The following is a 17446-nucleotide window of genomic DNA, read 5'->3' on the forward strand; positions in this document are numbered from 1 at the left end:
TCAAAAGCCAATGGTTTAGCATTAACAGAGAAGTGGACTAACGATAGAGTGCTTAAAACTACCAACATTTAAGGGCTCAGATTATCTGCTGAGAGTAACAGGAAAGATGACAAATACAAGAAACTTGAGGAGAAAGATGGGAGGACTGAGCTATCCTGCTGGCCTGACTCTTTATCTGTCAAGCTGGGATATGAAGCCTGTGATGGCTTTCAGCCTGGGCTTTGGAGTCAGACTGTCTAGGAACAAATACTAGTGTTTTCACTAGCAAGCCTTGAATAGGTTATTCAACTCCTCTAAGTTTCAATCTCAGGCTTCCCAAGTGGTGCAGTGGTAAAGAATCCACCTGCCAATGCAGAAAACTCAAGAGACACAGGTTTGATACCTGGGCTGGGAAGATCTCCTGGAGTAGGAAATGGCAACCCACACCAGTATTATTGCCTGGAAAATTTCATGAACAGAGGAGCCAAGCAGGCTACAGTCCACGGGGTTGCAAACAGTTGGACACAACTGAGCGACTGAGCATGCACGCACAATACAATAATGCATAAATGAGTAGGGACATATTAAATCAAGAAAAGAACTCATAGAATATTCATGAGAATTCAAATTTATATATGTAAATACAGTAGTTACAAAACAGCCTTGACAAGAAGAAGCAGATCCAAAGGAAGTCAATCATAGCATCCTGGAAGAAACAGACTGTGATTTGATATTAGAAGAAAGATAGTGAGAGTCACTCAGTCGTGTCCAACTCTTTGTGACCCCATAGGCTATACAGTCCATGGAATTCTCCAGGTAGCTTTTCCCTTCTCCAAGGGATCTTCCCAACCCAGAGATGGAACCCAGGTCTCCTGCATTGCAGACGGATTCTTTACCAGCTGAGCCACAAGGGAAACCCAAGAATACTAGAGTGGGTAGCCTATCCCATCTCCATCAGATCTTCCTGACCCAGGAATCAAACTGGGGTCTCCTGATTGCAGGAGGATTCTTTACCAGCTGAGCTATTAGGATATGATTAAAGTTGAGAAAGACTCTTTAAACTGTGACCATCTGCATCCCTGAGAACATAAACAATCTTCACATGTCCTTCTTTCAGGAGATGATAAAGTGCTCCGGTTGTGGCACCCCAACATCAGCACCAAGCCAGTGGGGAAACTTGTGGGGCACATGTTCAGTATCACCGAGATCGTGACAAATGAGAAAGAGCAACATGTTATCAGCCTTTCTTCTGCAAAGGTAACCGAAAGAAAACAACAAAAATGAAACAGAATGATTCTTTCCCATAAAGTGAACTATTGGAAAATATAGGATGCATACAGTTTTTCACTGAAATAGCTGACAGTCAAAGAGAAAAATATTGTTAATATGGATAAGAAAATAAGAAGTCACTGTTCTTTGTTTCTATTGATATCAACATAAGAAAGAAGATATGTTTAAAGACAAGAGTAAAAGGAATATAACATTGGGAAGAGAGCCATTATTCTTAATAGTAAAACATAATATGGCCCTTCTGTGATCATTAAAGACAGAAAAAATAAGGATTTCTAGACACAGAAAACAAATTTATGGTTACCAAAGGGGCAAGTGGGTGGGAGAGAGATAAATTAGGAGTTTTGGATTAGATAAACAACTATTAGATAAACAAAATAAAGGTCCTACTGGATAGCACAGAGAAGGAAATGGCAACCCGCTCCAGCATCCTTGCCTGGAGAATCCCTAGACAGAGGAGCCTGGAGGGCTGCAGTCCATGGGGTTGCAAGAGTCAGACATGACTGAGTGCCTAAACCACAACCACTGTACAGCGCAGGGAACTATATCAATATCCTGTGATAAAGCATAATGGAAAAGAAGATGAAAAACAATATATATATTTGTATAACTGAATCACTTTTCTCTACACCAGGAACTAACATAACATTGCAAATCAACCATACTTCAATTTTTAAAAAAGCAAAGAAAGAAAAAAGTATTTCTGTTGTTGTTGCTATCACTACACAGTGTTTTAAATGTTCTAAACAAAGTAATAAAAAAGAAAAAATTACTTATGACTATTAGAAATGAGGAGACTGCATATTTGCAAATAATGTGATTGCTGGGAAAAGTCAAGAAAACCAGCTTAAAGTTTTAGGACAGATAAATTCAGTAAAGTGGGTGGTTATATTCATGATTGCAATTTATAAAAATAAATTTCTATGTAAGAATAGAAACCAGTTAGGAAAAAATGGTCAAATGGATAGCATTCACAAGAGCAAAATTGTTTGAAATGCCTAGAAATAATCTTAACAAACAATATTCACTATTAATGTTAAGATAACTATGAAGTTCTGAGGTACATTTATTTAAGAACATGAATGTAGGGACTTTCCTAAATGAGAATATAGTACTGTAAAAGATACTCTGCATCAAATAAAGCTATGTATATTTAATGCTATTTAGGATTATTTAGGAGCTTCCCAGGTGGTTCTAGTGGTAAAGAACACACCTGCCAATGCAGGAGATATAAGAGACATGTATTCAATCCCTGGGTCAGGAAGATCCCCTAGAGGAGGGCATGGCAACCCACTCCAGTATTCTTGCCTGGAGAATCCGATGGATAGAAGAGCCGGGTGGGCTGCAGGCCACAGAGTCACAGTCGGACATGACTGAAGTGACTTAGCACAGACAGGAAAGGATTATTTAGACCTCAGTTTGCCAAATCTAAAGTTACTATAAAAGTGTTGACATACAAAAATATCCTAGAAACTTTAGAAAATAAGATTACAAGATAACACTTTCCCTATCAGATATTAAAACATTTAATAAAAGCCTCAATAAATAAAACAGAACAGCAGTCAATGCAGCAATAGACACATCTATGAAACAAGAGAAGATTCACACATAAGTGTGAATGGGGATTTCATATATGATAGAAGTAGCATTTTAAGTTTGTGAGCAAAAGATGGTTTGTTCATTAAATGTTGGGAAAACTGATTAACCATATTAGGAAAAAATAAGTAATCAAATCATTACTTCATAATTACCAACAAAATACATTCCATATGGATTAAATATTTTAAATGTAAAATATAAAACCATAGTAGTTGTAAAATTTTCCTGAAGAAAACACAGGTGAATATTCATATAGCCATCAAGTAATTCCTATGTATAATATCTACAACTAAAGAAAAAAAAAGTGACTACATGAATATTCAAACTGTAATTATTATAAAGGCTGTCATTTATCAAATGCTTACCAAGAGTCAGGCACTACCCTCATTATTTTACATCACAACTTATTTGATGCTGGTAACAATCCTGTAGTTATCCCAATTTTGCACATGTAAAGAAAAATGACATCTGTATACTTGCATTAAATAAATGTAGCCAATCTTGTGTCTATCCTGACCCCAGACAGCCTTCTTATCTGCATAGAAAAGGTTAAGACAGATAACAGAGGGGGGAGCGTGTAATATAAATGACATAAACTGGAATAATATTCTTATACAAATAAAAAACACTTTAACAAATCAGTAGGAAAATAGGATGAAGGAAGGAGAAGGGAAAGAATACAGGCATGTTTACATAGTGCTGCCGGGGGTAAAGGTGGCAAAAATTTGGGGGGCATTTATTCTAATAAAATAATCAGAAAAGTGCCCAGAGATCAATGTAAAAGGATGTTTAAGGTGCTATTGCTTATATAGGTTTAAAAAAGAAAAAGGAAATAAAAAGGAAAGGTAAGGGATAGGGAGTGAGAAATTCAGTTTCTAAAAATAAACCTTTTATTCAGTAATTTATTTTCCCTAAGTTTTATTGAGATATAATTGATATATAACATTGTATGAGATTAACATTAATGTATCATTAAGCATAATGATCTGACTTATATTCATCATGAAATGATTATTACCACAGTTGGTTTAATGAACATTCATTATCTAATATTGAAACCAAAAAATGAAAAAAATACTTTTAAAAAAACTTTGTAATGAAAATACTTAGGATTTATTCTCTTAGCAACTTTCATATATGTCATACATCAGTGTTAGCTATAGTTATCATGTTATACATTACACCCCTAGTACTTACATATCTTCTAACTGGAAGTTGGTATCATTTGACCACCTTTCTCTAATTCCTCCTTCCCTTAAATCAGCAATTTATGATATCTCTTTTTATATCATAGAAATTGTCACATAGACTTTCAACATCATATGGATGAATATTGATATGAAAATGTATACACAATATATTATGCAAAATATAAAATGGCATGTAAGATATTAACCCATTTTTAATATATGTGTCTATCATATATTATCAGGGATAATAGTGATTATGTGGGTAGCAAGGTTGTGGATAGATTTAATTTTTTTTCCTTTTTTGTGTTTTTTTTTCCTTGTATTTATATCTTTTTAACAAAAAATATACATTGCTTTTAGAATAAGACTATTTTTAATTTTTTTCTTTTTCTTGTGCATTTTTAATATAAATTTATTTATTTTAATTGGAGGTTAATTACTTTACAATATTGTATTGGTTTTGCCATACATCAACATGAATCCACCACAGGTATACCCGTGTTCCCCATCCTGAAACCCCCTCCCTCCTCCGTCTCCATACCATCCCTCTGGGTCATCCCAGTGCACCAACCTAAAGCATCCAGAATCATGCATCGAACCTGGACTGGCGATTCATTTCATATATGATATTATACATGTTTCAATGCCATTCTCCCAAATCATCCCACCCTCTCCCTCTCCCAAAGAGTCCAAAAGACTGTTCTATACATCAGTGTCTCTGTTGCTGTCTCGTACGCAGGGTTATCATTACCATCCTTCTAAATTCCATATATATGCGTTAATATACTGTACTGGTGTTTTTCTTTCTGGCTTACTTCACTCTGTATAATAGGCTCCAGTTTCATCCACCTCATTAGAACTGATTCAAATGTATTCTTTTTAATGGCTGAGTAATACTCCTTTGTGTATATGTACCACTGCTTTCTTATCCATTCATCTGCTGATGGACATCTAGGTTGCTGCCATGTCCTGGCTATTATAAACAGTGCTGCGATGAACATTGGGGTACACGTGTCTCTTTCAATTCTGGTTTCCTCAGTGTGTATGCCCAGCAGTGGGATTGCTGGATCATAAGGCAGTTCTATTTCCAGTTTTTTAAGGAATCTCCACACTGTTCTCCATAGTGGCTGTACTAGTTTGCATTCCCACCAACAGTGTAAGAGGGTTCCCTTTTCTCCACACCCTCTCCAGCATTTATTGCTTGTAGACTTTTGGATCACAGCCATTCTGACTGGTGTAAAATGGTACCTCATTGTGGTTTTGATTTGCACTTCTCTGATAATGAGTGATGTTGAGCATCTTTTCATGTATTTGTTAGCCATCTGTATGTCTTCTTTGGAGAAATGTCTATTTAGTTCTTCAGCCCACATTTTGATTGGGTCGTTTATTTTTCTGGAATTGAGCTGCAGGAGTTGCTTGTGTATTTTTGAGATTAGTTGTTTGTCAGTTGCTTCATTTGCTATTATTTTCTCCCATTCTGAAGGCTGCCGTTTCACCTTGCTTAATCATATGATTATCTCAATAGATGCAGAGAAAGCCTTTGACAAAATTCAACATCCATTTATGATTTAAAAAAACTCTCCAGAAAGCAGGAACAGAAGGAACATACCTCAACATAATAAAAGCTATATATGACAAACCCACAGCAAACATTATCCTCAATGGTGAAAAATTAAAAGCATTTCCCCTAAAGTCAGGAACAAGACAAGGGTGCCCACTTTCACCACTACTATTCAATATAGTTTTGGAAGTTTTGGCCACAGCAATCAGAGCAGAAAAAGAAATAAAAGGAATCCAAATTGGAAAAGAAGAAGTAAAACTCTCACTGTTTGAAGATGACATGATCCTCTGCATAGAAAACCCTAAAGACTCCACCAGAAAATTACTAGAGCTAATCAATGATTATAGTAAAGTTGCAGGATATAAAATCAACACACAGAAATCCCTTGCATTCCTATACACTAATAATGAGAAAACAGAAAGAGAAATTAAGGAAACAATTCCATTCACCATTGCAACAAAAAGAATAAAATACTTAGGAATATATCTACCTAAAGATACTAAAGACCTATATATAGAAAACTATAAAACACTGGTGAAAGAAATCAAAGAAGACACTAATAGATGGAGAAATATACCATGTTCATGGATCGGAAGACTCAATATAGTGAAAATGAGTATACTACCCAAAGAAATCTATAGATTCAATGCAATCCCTATCAAGCTACCAACGGTATTCTTCACAGAGCTAGAACAAATAATTTCACAATTTGTATGGAAATACAAAAAACCTTGAATAGCCAAAGCAATCTTGAGAAAGAAGAATGGAACTGGAGGAATCAACCTACCTGACTTCAGACTCTATTACAAAGCCACAGTCATCAAGAGAGTATGGTACTGGCACAAAGTTAGAAATATAGATCAATGGAACAAAATAGAAAGCCCAGAGATAAATCCATGCACCTATGGACACCTTATCTTTGACAAAGGAGGCAAGAATATACAATGGATTAAAGACAATCTCTTTAACAAGTGGTGCTGGGAAAACTGGTTGACCACTTGTAAAAGAATGAAACTAGAACACTTTCTAACACCATACACAAAAATAAACTCAAAATGGATTAAAGATCTAAATGTAAGACCAGAAACTATAAAACTGCTAGAGAACATAGGCAAAACAGTCTCTGACATAAATCACAGCAGGATCCTCTATGACCCACCTCCCAGAATATTGGAAATAAAAGCAAAAATAAACAAATGGGACCTAATTAAACTTAAAAGCATCTGCACAACAAAAGAAACTATTTTTAATTTTTAAAATGATACTGGAAAGACAGTAAGATTGTTGAGACATAAAAACTAAAACATTATGCTGGAGATTCCTTAAAAAACTAGGAATAAAACCACCATATGACCCAGGAATCCCACTCCTAAGCATATACCCTGAGGAAACCAAAATTTAAAAAGACACATGTATCCCACTGTTCCTTGCAGCACTATTTACAGTAGCCAGAAAATGGAAGCAACCTAGATGTTTATCGACAGATGAATGGATAAAGAAGTTGTGGTACATATACACAATAGAATATTACTCAGCCATAAAAAGGAACACATTTGAGTCAGTTCTAATGAGGTGGATGAACCTAGAGCCTATATTCAGAGTGAAGTAAGTCAGAAAGAGAAAGATAAATATTGTATACTAACACATATATATGGACTCTAGAAAGATGGTACTGAAGAATTTATTTGCAGGGCAGCAATGGAGAAACAAACATAGAGAATAGACTTATGGACATGGGGAGAGGGGAGGGGAAGGTGAGATGTATGGAGACAGTAACACAGAAACTTACATTACCATATGTAAAATAAATAGCCAATAGGAATTTTCTATATGTCTCAGGAAACTCAGACAGGGGCTCTGTATCAATGTAGAGGGGTGGGATGGTGAGGGAGATGGGAGGGAGTTTGAAGAGGGAGGGGATTTATGTATACCTATGGCTGATTCATGTTGAGGTTTGACAGAAAACAACAAAATTCTGTAAAGCAATTATCCTTCAATTAATAAATAAATAAATTAAAACAAACAAAAAAAGTTCAGGCCATTCATGTCCAGAGGTGAAGAGACAGCAGAGACAAGCTTTCCAGTTTCCTTTAGATATAGTGAGTGTTTTCAGTGCTGCTCTTTCAAGCATCCTAGCGGCTCTACTTGGGCAAAGTTCTTAATATCTTTCCCCTCAATTTCTTTGTCTGTAAACTGTAGTGGTGCTTAGCTCACAAGACTGTTATAAAGAGATCGTTCATTTAGTTATTTAGCAAGCTTTCTTTCTTGAGTGTCCTCCCTGTTTCAGGTACTGTTCTGGGTTTTGGAGACAGAAAACTGAACCAGGCAGTCAGGGTCCTCTCCACAGGAAGTGTACATTCTAGGGGAAGAAGGAGACAAGCAAAGTAACAAACACGTAAGAAAACAGAATAATAACTATTCCAATGAATAGAAAATACAACAATGTGATATGATTGAGTATCACCTCCAAAAAGGTGACATAAATGTTGAAACCTGCATGACCAGAGGAGCCAGCCCCATGAAGATCTTGGAAAGGAGCAATTTAGGCACCAAGAATGGCAATCTAGACACATACATAGTTTTGCTTAAGCTAGTTTCCACTTCTCCTTCTCCGTCTCCTTCCCCTCCCCTCTTTCTCCTTCTTCTCAGTAAAAATCATAGACAGGTTTTACACATTTAATATTCCTTCATATTTACACATTTAACATTCCTTCATATTTACATATTCAACATTCCTTCATATAAATTAGCTTTCATCACATCAAGTTTTAATAAATCACCACGGGTAGTCATGTGCCTACTCTGGGCCTTTATCTAAGCTCTTAAAGTAGATTTTCATCCTTCCTCTGAGATTTGCAGACTTTCAATCAGGATATTATTTTCTCCTGCACTGGTAAATTTTTTTTTCTAGTTGCAGAGCTCAAGTATTTAATAGCTATGCCACATTTATTGCTCCTAAAGAACGGACAAACATTGAAAAATAGAAATATAAATTTTAGTTGCTTTTATTTTATTAACAAAAACAAGAATAATGGTTGACAGGTGGCGCTAGTGGTAAAGAACCCGTCTGCCAATGCAGGAGACATAAGAGACACAGGTTCCATCCCTGGGTTGGGAAGATTCCCTGGAGGAGGGCATCGCAACCCACTCCAGTATTCTTGCCTGGAGAATCCCATGGACAAAGAAGCCTGGTGGGCTGTAGTCAATGGGGTTGCAAAGAGTCGGACATGACCGAAGCAACTTAGCATGCACGTGATCTTCCCAAGCACAGCTCTATAGTTATCAGCGGTTATTTTTCTGAGAAGGAGACATGCTTTTATGATTTATAACAGATGAAAATGAGTGTTTAAACATTGTTATTTTCTTAAATTTTCGCTTTGGAAAGTGATATGAAAGGACCCCAGGTATACACCTGTGGTGGATTCATTTTGATATTTGGCAAAACTAATACAATTATGTAAAGTTTAAAAATAAAATAAAATTTAAAAAATAAAAATATCCTGTGATATAAAAAAAAATTAAAAAATAAAAAGAAAGGACCCCAGGAAAGGTAAAGCTTAACTAGGCTGTGGGTATGGCTTAGAGCAAGAAGCAATGTCCTGAAACCAAGTGCCAAGTGGATAACTCACAGCAAGTCAGAGGTTTCCCCATCTGGCCTGCTGCTCAGCTGGACTTCATCTTATCCGTGACTATGTCTAAGATATTGTCCTAAGTGAAGATTTTTTTCCTGCCCTGTTTCAATTCCAGGCACATGGCTTAGCACATGGCCTCTGAAATCAGGTAAAACTAAATTTAAGTTCTGGCTCTAATTTATGACCTTGGGTGAGCCATTTGAGAAAGTTGAGGAGGATAATAGAATACAGGCAGACCTTGTTTTACTGTGCTTTGTTTTATTACACTTGGAGGATGCTGAGGTTTTTACAAAGCAAAGGTTTGCCACAACCCTGAGTTGAGCAAGTCTATCTCCACCATTCTTCCATTGGCATTTGCTCACTTTGTATCTCTGTCAAATTTTAGGAATTCTTGTCATATTCCAAATGTTTCCACAATTAATACTGTATTATTTATAGTGATCGGTGACCTTTGATGTTACTATTGTAATTGTTTCGGGGCACCAAACACCATGCCCATATAATAGATAGATACTGTTTGTGTTCTGACTACTCCACCAACTGGCTGTTCCCCCATATCTCTCCTCTTTGGCCTCCCTCTACCCTGAGATACAACAATTTAAAATAGACAATTAATAATACCACATTGTCCCCTAAGTGTTCAAGTGAAAAGAAGAGTGGCATACTGAGGAAAGATGAGTCAGGCATCCGTACTTAAAAAGGGCCCTCATGCCAAAAATGTTAGACTCATGCGGGCTACACAGGGATGGTCTCACATGAAAGCAGCCCTTCAAGATGACAGTGCTAACTGTCAAAACTCAGAGAAATAGAAGTAAAATGAAGGAGCACAGGAGCCTCTCTCAGTTAAGAGATCAAGAGAATTCCCGTGAAAGAACAAACAATGAAACAGACCTGTCTAGCCTACTAGAGCCCAAGGTAATAAAAATACTGAAGAAATTAAGAAAGGCTATTGATAGAAATGCGTATCAATATTAAAAAAAAAAAGAAACTATAATGAAGAGCCAATTAAAATTAGAAAAAAATCATTTGCCATGATGAAAGCTGAGCTAAAAAGCCATAAGTAGTAAATTTATTGATGCAGAGGAAAGAGTAAGTGATCTGGTTCAGGAGGGAGGGGACATATGTGTATTTATGGCTGATTCATGTTGTATGGCAGAAACCAACACAACATTGTAAAGCAATTATCCTCCAATTAAAAATAATTTTAAATGAAAAGACAACCCACATAATGAGAGAAAATATTTGCAAACATAGTGACTGGCAAGGGATTAACCACCAAAACATACAAATAGTTCATGCAGTTCAGTATGAAAAAACAATTAAAAAATGGGAGGAAGATCTAAATAGACATTTCTGCAAAGAACACATACAGATAGCCAACAAGCATGTGAAAAGATGCTCAACATCACTAATTATTAAGGAAGTGCAGATCAAATCTATAATGAGATATCACCTTACACCAATCAGAATGGCCACCATTAATATATCTATAACAATAAACACTGGAAACGGTGTGTGGAAAAGGGAACCTTAACTGTTGGTGAAAATGTAAATTGGTACAACCACTCTAAAAAAAAAGTAGGGAGGTTTCTTAAAAAATTGGATATAGAGTTACTATATGATCCAGCAATCCCATTCCTGAGCATATATCTGGCAAGGACAAAAACTATTTCGAAAAGACATGCACCCCAATGTTCATCGCAGCACTATTTACAATAGCCAAGACATGGTAGCAACCTAAATGTCCATTGACAAGAGTGGAGAAAGAAGATGTGGTACATACATAAAATGGAATATTGCTCAACCATAAAAAGAACAAAATAATGCCATCTGCAGCAATATGGATACACCTAGAGATTGTCGTACTAAATGAAGTAAGTCAGACACAGAAAACAAATATCATATGATATTGCTTATATGTGGAGTCTTTAAAAAATGGTTCAGTTCAGTTCAGTCGCTCAGTCGTGTCTGACTCTTTGTGACCCCATGAATCGCAGCACACCAGGCCTCCCTGTCCATCACCAACTCCCGGAGTTCACTCAGACTCACGTCCATCGAGTCAGTGATGCCATCCAGCCATCTCATCCTCTGTCATCCCCTTCTCCTCCTGCCCCCAATCCCTCCCAGCATCAGAGTCTTTCCCAATGAGTCAACTCTTCACATGAGGTGGCCAAAGTATTGGAGTTTCAGCTTTAGCATCATTCCTTCCAAAGAAATCCCAGGGCTGATCTCCTTCAGAATGGACTGGTTGGATCTCCTTGCAATCCAAGAGACTCTCAAGTGTCTTCTCCAACACTGCAGTTCAAAAGCACCAATTCTTCAGTGCTCAGCTTTCTTCACAGTCCAACTCTCACATCCATACATGACCACTAGAAAAACCATAGCCTTGACTAGACAGACCTTTGTTGGCAAAGTAATGTTTCTGCTTTTGAATATGCTATCTAGGTTGGTCATAACTTTTCTTCCAAGGAGTAAGTGTCTTTTAATTTCATGGCTGCAGTCACCGTCTGCAGTGATTTTGGAGCCCCCAAAAATAAAGTCTGACACTGTTTCCCCATCTATTTCCCATGAAGTGATGGGACCAGATGCCATGATCTTAGTTTTCTGAATGTTGAGCTTTAAGCCAAATTTTTACTCTCTACTTTCACTTTCATCAAGAGGTTTTTTAGTTCCTCTTCACTTTCTGCCATAAGGGTGGTATCCTCTGCATATCTGAGGTTATTGATATTTCTCCTGGCAATCTTGATTCCAGCTTGTGCTTCTTCCAGCCCAGCATTTCTCATGATGTACTCTGCATAAAAAATGGTATCAGTGAACTTATTTATAAAACAGAATAGAGTCACAGATGTAGAAAACAAACCTATGGGTCACCAGTGGGGAAAGAAGGAGCAGTAAATTGGGAGATGGGATTGATATGAATATACTATTATAAATAAAGCAGATAACTAATAAGCACCTACTGTATAGGAGAGGGAACTCTACTCAATGCTCTGTAATGGCCTACATGGGAAAGCAATCTAAAATATATATTTGCTTAGCTTATTCACTTTTAAAAACGATGGAAAAAATAAGATAAAATAATGACTTAAAAAATCAATCTTTTTAAACTCAAGTTCATAAAGATATCATCTAAACTTTTCTAAAAATACGTTTCTTTCTAATATTTAGAAGCATGATGTCTGTATATGTGTGTGTGTATCTATATGCTTGCTACTCCATATCTCCTCACATAGGCACGTAGGCCTCAGTTTAGAAATAGATCTAGTCCCTGAACCAGAGGTTGCTTTGGTTTAGTTCCTTCTCAGTCTCCTTTTCCTGAACCAGGAGACCTGCTCTGGGCACTGCCATGGGGTGGTGAGAGTGCCTGTGGTCCTGCCTGCCCTGCTAGAGCTGCTCCCCTGCTGCCACTCTGCCCCAGACAGTGCCCAGGCTCTGGTTGGAGCCCACTCATTGCTTTGTACGCCTCTCTTAGTTGGATCTATTCAGTTCAGTTCAGTTCAATCGCTCAGTCATGTCCGACTCTTTGTGACCCCATGGACTGTAGCACACCAGGCTTCCCTGTCCATCACCAACTCCTGTAGCTTGCTCAAACTCATGTCCATCGAGTCCATGATGCCATCCAACCATCTCATCCTCTGTCATACCCTTCTCTTCCTGCTTTCAATCTTTCCCAGCATCAGGATCTTTTCCAATGAGTTAGTTCTTCACATCAGGTAGCCAAAGTATCTGAGTTTCAGCTTCAAAGTCAGTCCTTCCAATGAATACTCAGGACTGATTTCCCTTATGATTGACTGGTTTGATCTCCTTGCAGTGTAAGGGACTCTCAAGAGTCTTCTCTGACACCACAGTTCAAAAGCATCAATTCTTCGGCACTCAGATTTCTTTATGGTCCAACTCTCACATCCATTCATGACTACTGGAAAAACCATAACTTTCACTAAATGGACCTTTGTCGGCAAAGTAATGTCTCTGCTTTTAAATATGCTGCCTAGATTGGTCATAACTTTTCTTCCAAGGAGCAAGCGTCTTTTAATTTCATGGCTGCAGTCACCATCTGCAGTGATTTTGTAACCCAAGAAAATAAAGTCTCTCACTGTTTCCATTGTTTCCCCAACTATTTGCCATGAAATGATGGGACCAGATGCCATGATCTTCATTTTTCGAATGTTGAATTTTAAGCCAGTTTTTTCACTCTCCTCTTTCACTTTCATCAAGAAGCTCTTCAGTTCCTCTTCGCTTTCTGCCATAAGCGTGGTGTCATCTGCATATTTGAGGTTATTGATCTTTCTCCTGGCAATCTTGATTCCAGCTTGTGCTTTATCCAACCCGGCATTTCGCATGATGTACTCTGCATAGAAGTTAAGTAAGCAGAGTGACATATACACCCTCAACTACTCCTTTCCCAATTTTAAGTCAGTTGGTCTAGTATTCTCATCTTTTGAAGAATTTTCCAGTTTGTTGTGATCCATATAGCCAAAGGCTTTGGCGTAGTCATTAAAGCAGAAATCGATGTTTTTCTGGAATTCTCTTGCTTTTTCGATGATCCAACAGATGTTGGCAATTTCATCTCTGGTTCCTCTGCCTTTTCTAAATCCAGCTTGAACATCTGAAAGTTCTCAGTTCATGCACTGTTGAAACCTCACTTGGAGAGTTTTGAGTATTACTTTGCTAGCATGTGAGATGAGTGCAATTGTGTGGTAGTTTGAACATTCTTTGGCATTGCCATTCTTTGGGATTGGAATGAAAATTGACCTTTTCCAGTCCTGTGGCCACTGCTGAGTTTTCCAAATTTGCTGGCATATTGAGTGCAGAACTTTAACAGCATCATTTTTGACTTGAAATAGCTCAGCTGGAATTCCATCACCTCCTCTAGCTTTGTTGGATCTACAGAGATTAGATATCTTGCTTTGAAGCCTTGCTGTTTCTTTCTGCTTTCTCTTTTTAACTTGACTATCTGTCTGTGTTTGGAGAAGAAATGGTGCATTGAGGCACCATAGTGCAAATTCATTGCACTATTGTGACCTGAACTCTCTTTTCTAAAAAAATACTTTTTATTTTATATTGGAGTGTAACCTGTTAACAATGTTGTGATAGCTTCAGGTGGACAACAAAGGGACTCAGCCATACATATGCATGTATCTGTTCTCCCATAAATTCCCCTCCTACCCAGGCTGCGACGTAACATTGTGAACTCTAATGCTAATAATCTTTATGACAGATTTAAAGAAAGAGCAGCAGTTAGCTAGATAGATAAGAGTGAGGAGAGGAAACAGTAGAGGGTAGCAAGAGTATGTGTGAATGTGCTGAGACAACAGAGAAAAAGAGGTTTTTGGAACTGGAAGCAGTTTGGTATCACAGTAACTAGAACAGCCTAAGGGGAGAGGGCAGCAGAAGAGCCTAGAGGAGAGATGCAGCATAATGAGGAAGGTCTTTGTGCCTTCTGCCAACAATCACCACTTCCCTAAAAACACACAAAAGAAGTAGAAAATAGAATCACTGTGCAGAAAACATCACAGGTTTCAAAAGATATTCACATCGATTCACTGAGGCGGAGAGTGCTGGTGTTATTATGTCCATTCTAGAAACAAGAAAACGGAGGCTTAAGAAATTTAAATGATGGACTAGAACTGAAACCCAAAGCCTCTTTTGCTTCATCCTTTGTTCTTTCCGTGGGCTTCCCTTGTGGCTCAGTTGGTAAAGAATCCACCTGCATTTGGTTGGGAAGATCCCCTGGAGAAGGGAAAGGCTACCTACTCCAGTATTCTGGACTGGAGAATTCCATGGAGAAGTCCTTGGGGTCACAAAGAGTTGGATACGACAGCAAATTTCACTTTCACTTTGTTCTTTCTACCAACCACAGTTCAGAGCACATACACAAACAGTAAAAAGACTGCCAACCACGAAGCATCTCAAACAAAACAATAGAACTGGAAACAAAACAGAGATAAACTTCTTTGACACTCCTTGATTCCACTTTTAGATTCTTCCCCTACTTGTCTCTCTGAACCTAATTCATAAATAGGCTCTGAACCTAACTTCATAAATTGTCCTAATGGACTCCTCTACTCTGTCATGCAAACAGTGATAAGTTTCAATATTGTAGCTACGCCCCAAACTTACATTTTTACTAGCACAAAGGAAGTAACGACTCCCAATTGCACAGGTTCTGAGTAATAGTGGCCTGTAGATGGCATACATGTGAGCCAAAACTCCTGATCATGTGATTTTGACATTTTTATGTTCCTGCATCTAAGTACCAACCTGCCTTCACAATAGTGAAATTTTGAACTCAATTAACTCTAAGTGTCTTAAGTAAGAAGTTAATACCTCTGTTAACAAAACTACTTATCAAATCTTTATATGTAGTTCTATAAAATTATCACCATTTATTCAACAAATATTCTAATTTAGTAAGTACTATATAATATAGCAATAGGTAATGTATATAATAATGACTATTATGACATAAAAATATTAATGCTGATGCATGCTAGGACTTGTAATCCTTGATCAAATCACTTTTCTTCCCTGAAGTTTAATCACGAGGTAACTTTCTGAAAAAGAAAAAAAGAATAATAAGAATACTAAGACTAGCTGTTTCAAGTGACAAAGTAAACTTGACCTAGTTTTGCTGAATTTGTACTTTATTGTTCTATTATATTATCCCAAGTTCTAGCTGAGTAACTAATCTAGGTCTCTTTCCTTCCTCAAAGGAGAGCACTAATAATGTATTTACCTATAGTCTTTCTCCTCCAGGGCATTGTCCGGACCCAGGGATTGAACCTGCGTCTCTTAGGTCTCTTGCATTAGCAGGTGTGTGTGTGTGTGTGTGTGTGTGTTACCACTAGGGTCACCTGGGAAGTCCCTCCTATATCTACACCATCCCTAAGAACTGCTTTCTGTAATTCTTCATTCCTGGATAGGAACAGGGAAGGTTCTTAGAAACCTCATTTAGTAAGACGTTCTCATCTTAAGTCATGAAAGAGCAATTTGAAACCCTCCACCTGAACTATGCTGTGTCTCTATTTTCTAATCTATAGTGTAAGAGAAATATGGCTTCAGATAAACTGTTAGTCATAACCAGCCCTTTATTCTTCCTCCAGATTCTTAAAGGATAATAAATTCTATGTCTTTCCCCTATCTTTTTTGAGGACAGAAAAAGTCTAGTTCCTACTGGCAAGCTTTTAGTCACTGCTTTTATTTTCTTCTGACATTAATGAATAACAATTGAATCAAGAACCAAATTAAAGCTTAGCAAATGAGTGCTCATCATACAAATCATACTTTCCTGCAAGTTTTTAAGAGCATATTGCAGATTCTGAAGATGGTTCACCTCAATAGCTTTGAGTAGGGAAAGTAAAGTAGAAAAATGGTGACCCATGTTCTTTATCCCTCCAGGTTTTCAGAGTATGGGATATACAGACTCTTTCACTATTACAAGTCTTCCACGATAGCCAGGGAGGACCGGGAGACATGCAGATTTACTCTATGATATTTGATTCCAATCATCGCGTGCTTATTACAGGTAAGTGCACTCAATTAATGGGCTTCCCAGGTGGCACTTGTGGTAAAGAACCCACCCTCCAATGCAGGAGACATAAAAGACATGGGTTCTATCCCTAGGTTGGGAAGATGCCCTGGAGGAGGGCATGGCAACCCAATCCAGTATATTCTTGCCTAGAGAATCCCATGGACAGAGGAAACTGCCGGACTATGGTTCATAGGGTCACAAAGAATTGGACACAACTGAAGCGACTTAGCACCCCTGCACCCAGTTAATGAGAAATAAAATCTTAATTTTTTCAAATCTTTTTTTTAACTAGCACTTGATCACTGACCAGAAGAAAAACAAAACTAGATGGGAAATTTATAAACTGTGATTCCTCACAATAGATAACTGAATTCAATTCTATTTTTCTATGGCTTTCTATTTTTCTATAGCTTGGTGGATGAGGTCTTGAACCTAGGATGCAAGGTGGTGGGGTTAAAGCTGTTGCTACACACAGGGCAAATCCAGCTCTGCATTGAGTGTTGGAGCAGGAATATGACCCATCTTAGCACGGCTGCACCAGCATGCTGAGTCAGTGCCCCTTTTCTTCAGGGAGGCAATTTGGCCCCATGTACTCTGGTACTGGGACAGTCACTCAGTGGGTAGGGTGTTGACCTTCCCACCTGCCGCTGCTTCTAGACAAAGG

At 37.8% G+C, this 17446-nt stretch overlaps 1 protein-coding gene across 1 annotated transcript in view; it reads left to right on the plus strand.

Annotated features, from left to right (window-relative positions):
- WDR64 (WD repeat domain 64) overlaps positions 1-17446 on the plus strand; it is a 120444-nt gene that overhangs the window by 41443 nt on the left and 61555 nt on the right. Inside the window, exons 10-11 of the mRNA XM_025286000.3 lie at positions 1097-1236; positions 16650-16776. Of these exons, the coding sequence (XP_025141785.3) occupies positions 1097-1236; positions 16650-16776 (267 nt within the window). The remainder of the gene's footprint in view (positions 1-1096; positions 1237-16649; positions 16777-17446) is intronic.

The sequence above is a fragment of the Bubalus bubalis genome, chromosome 5, assembly GCF_019923935.1.
Source record: "Bubalus bubalis isolate 160015118507 breed Murrah chromosome 5, NDDB_SH_1, whole genome shotgun sequence".
Lineage (NCBI taxonomy): Eukaryota > Metazoa > Chordata > Mammalia > Artiodactyla > Bovidae > Bubalus > Bubalus bubalis.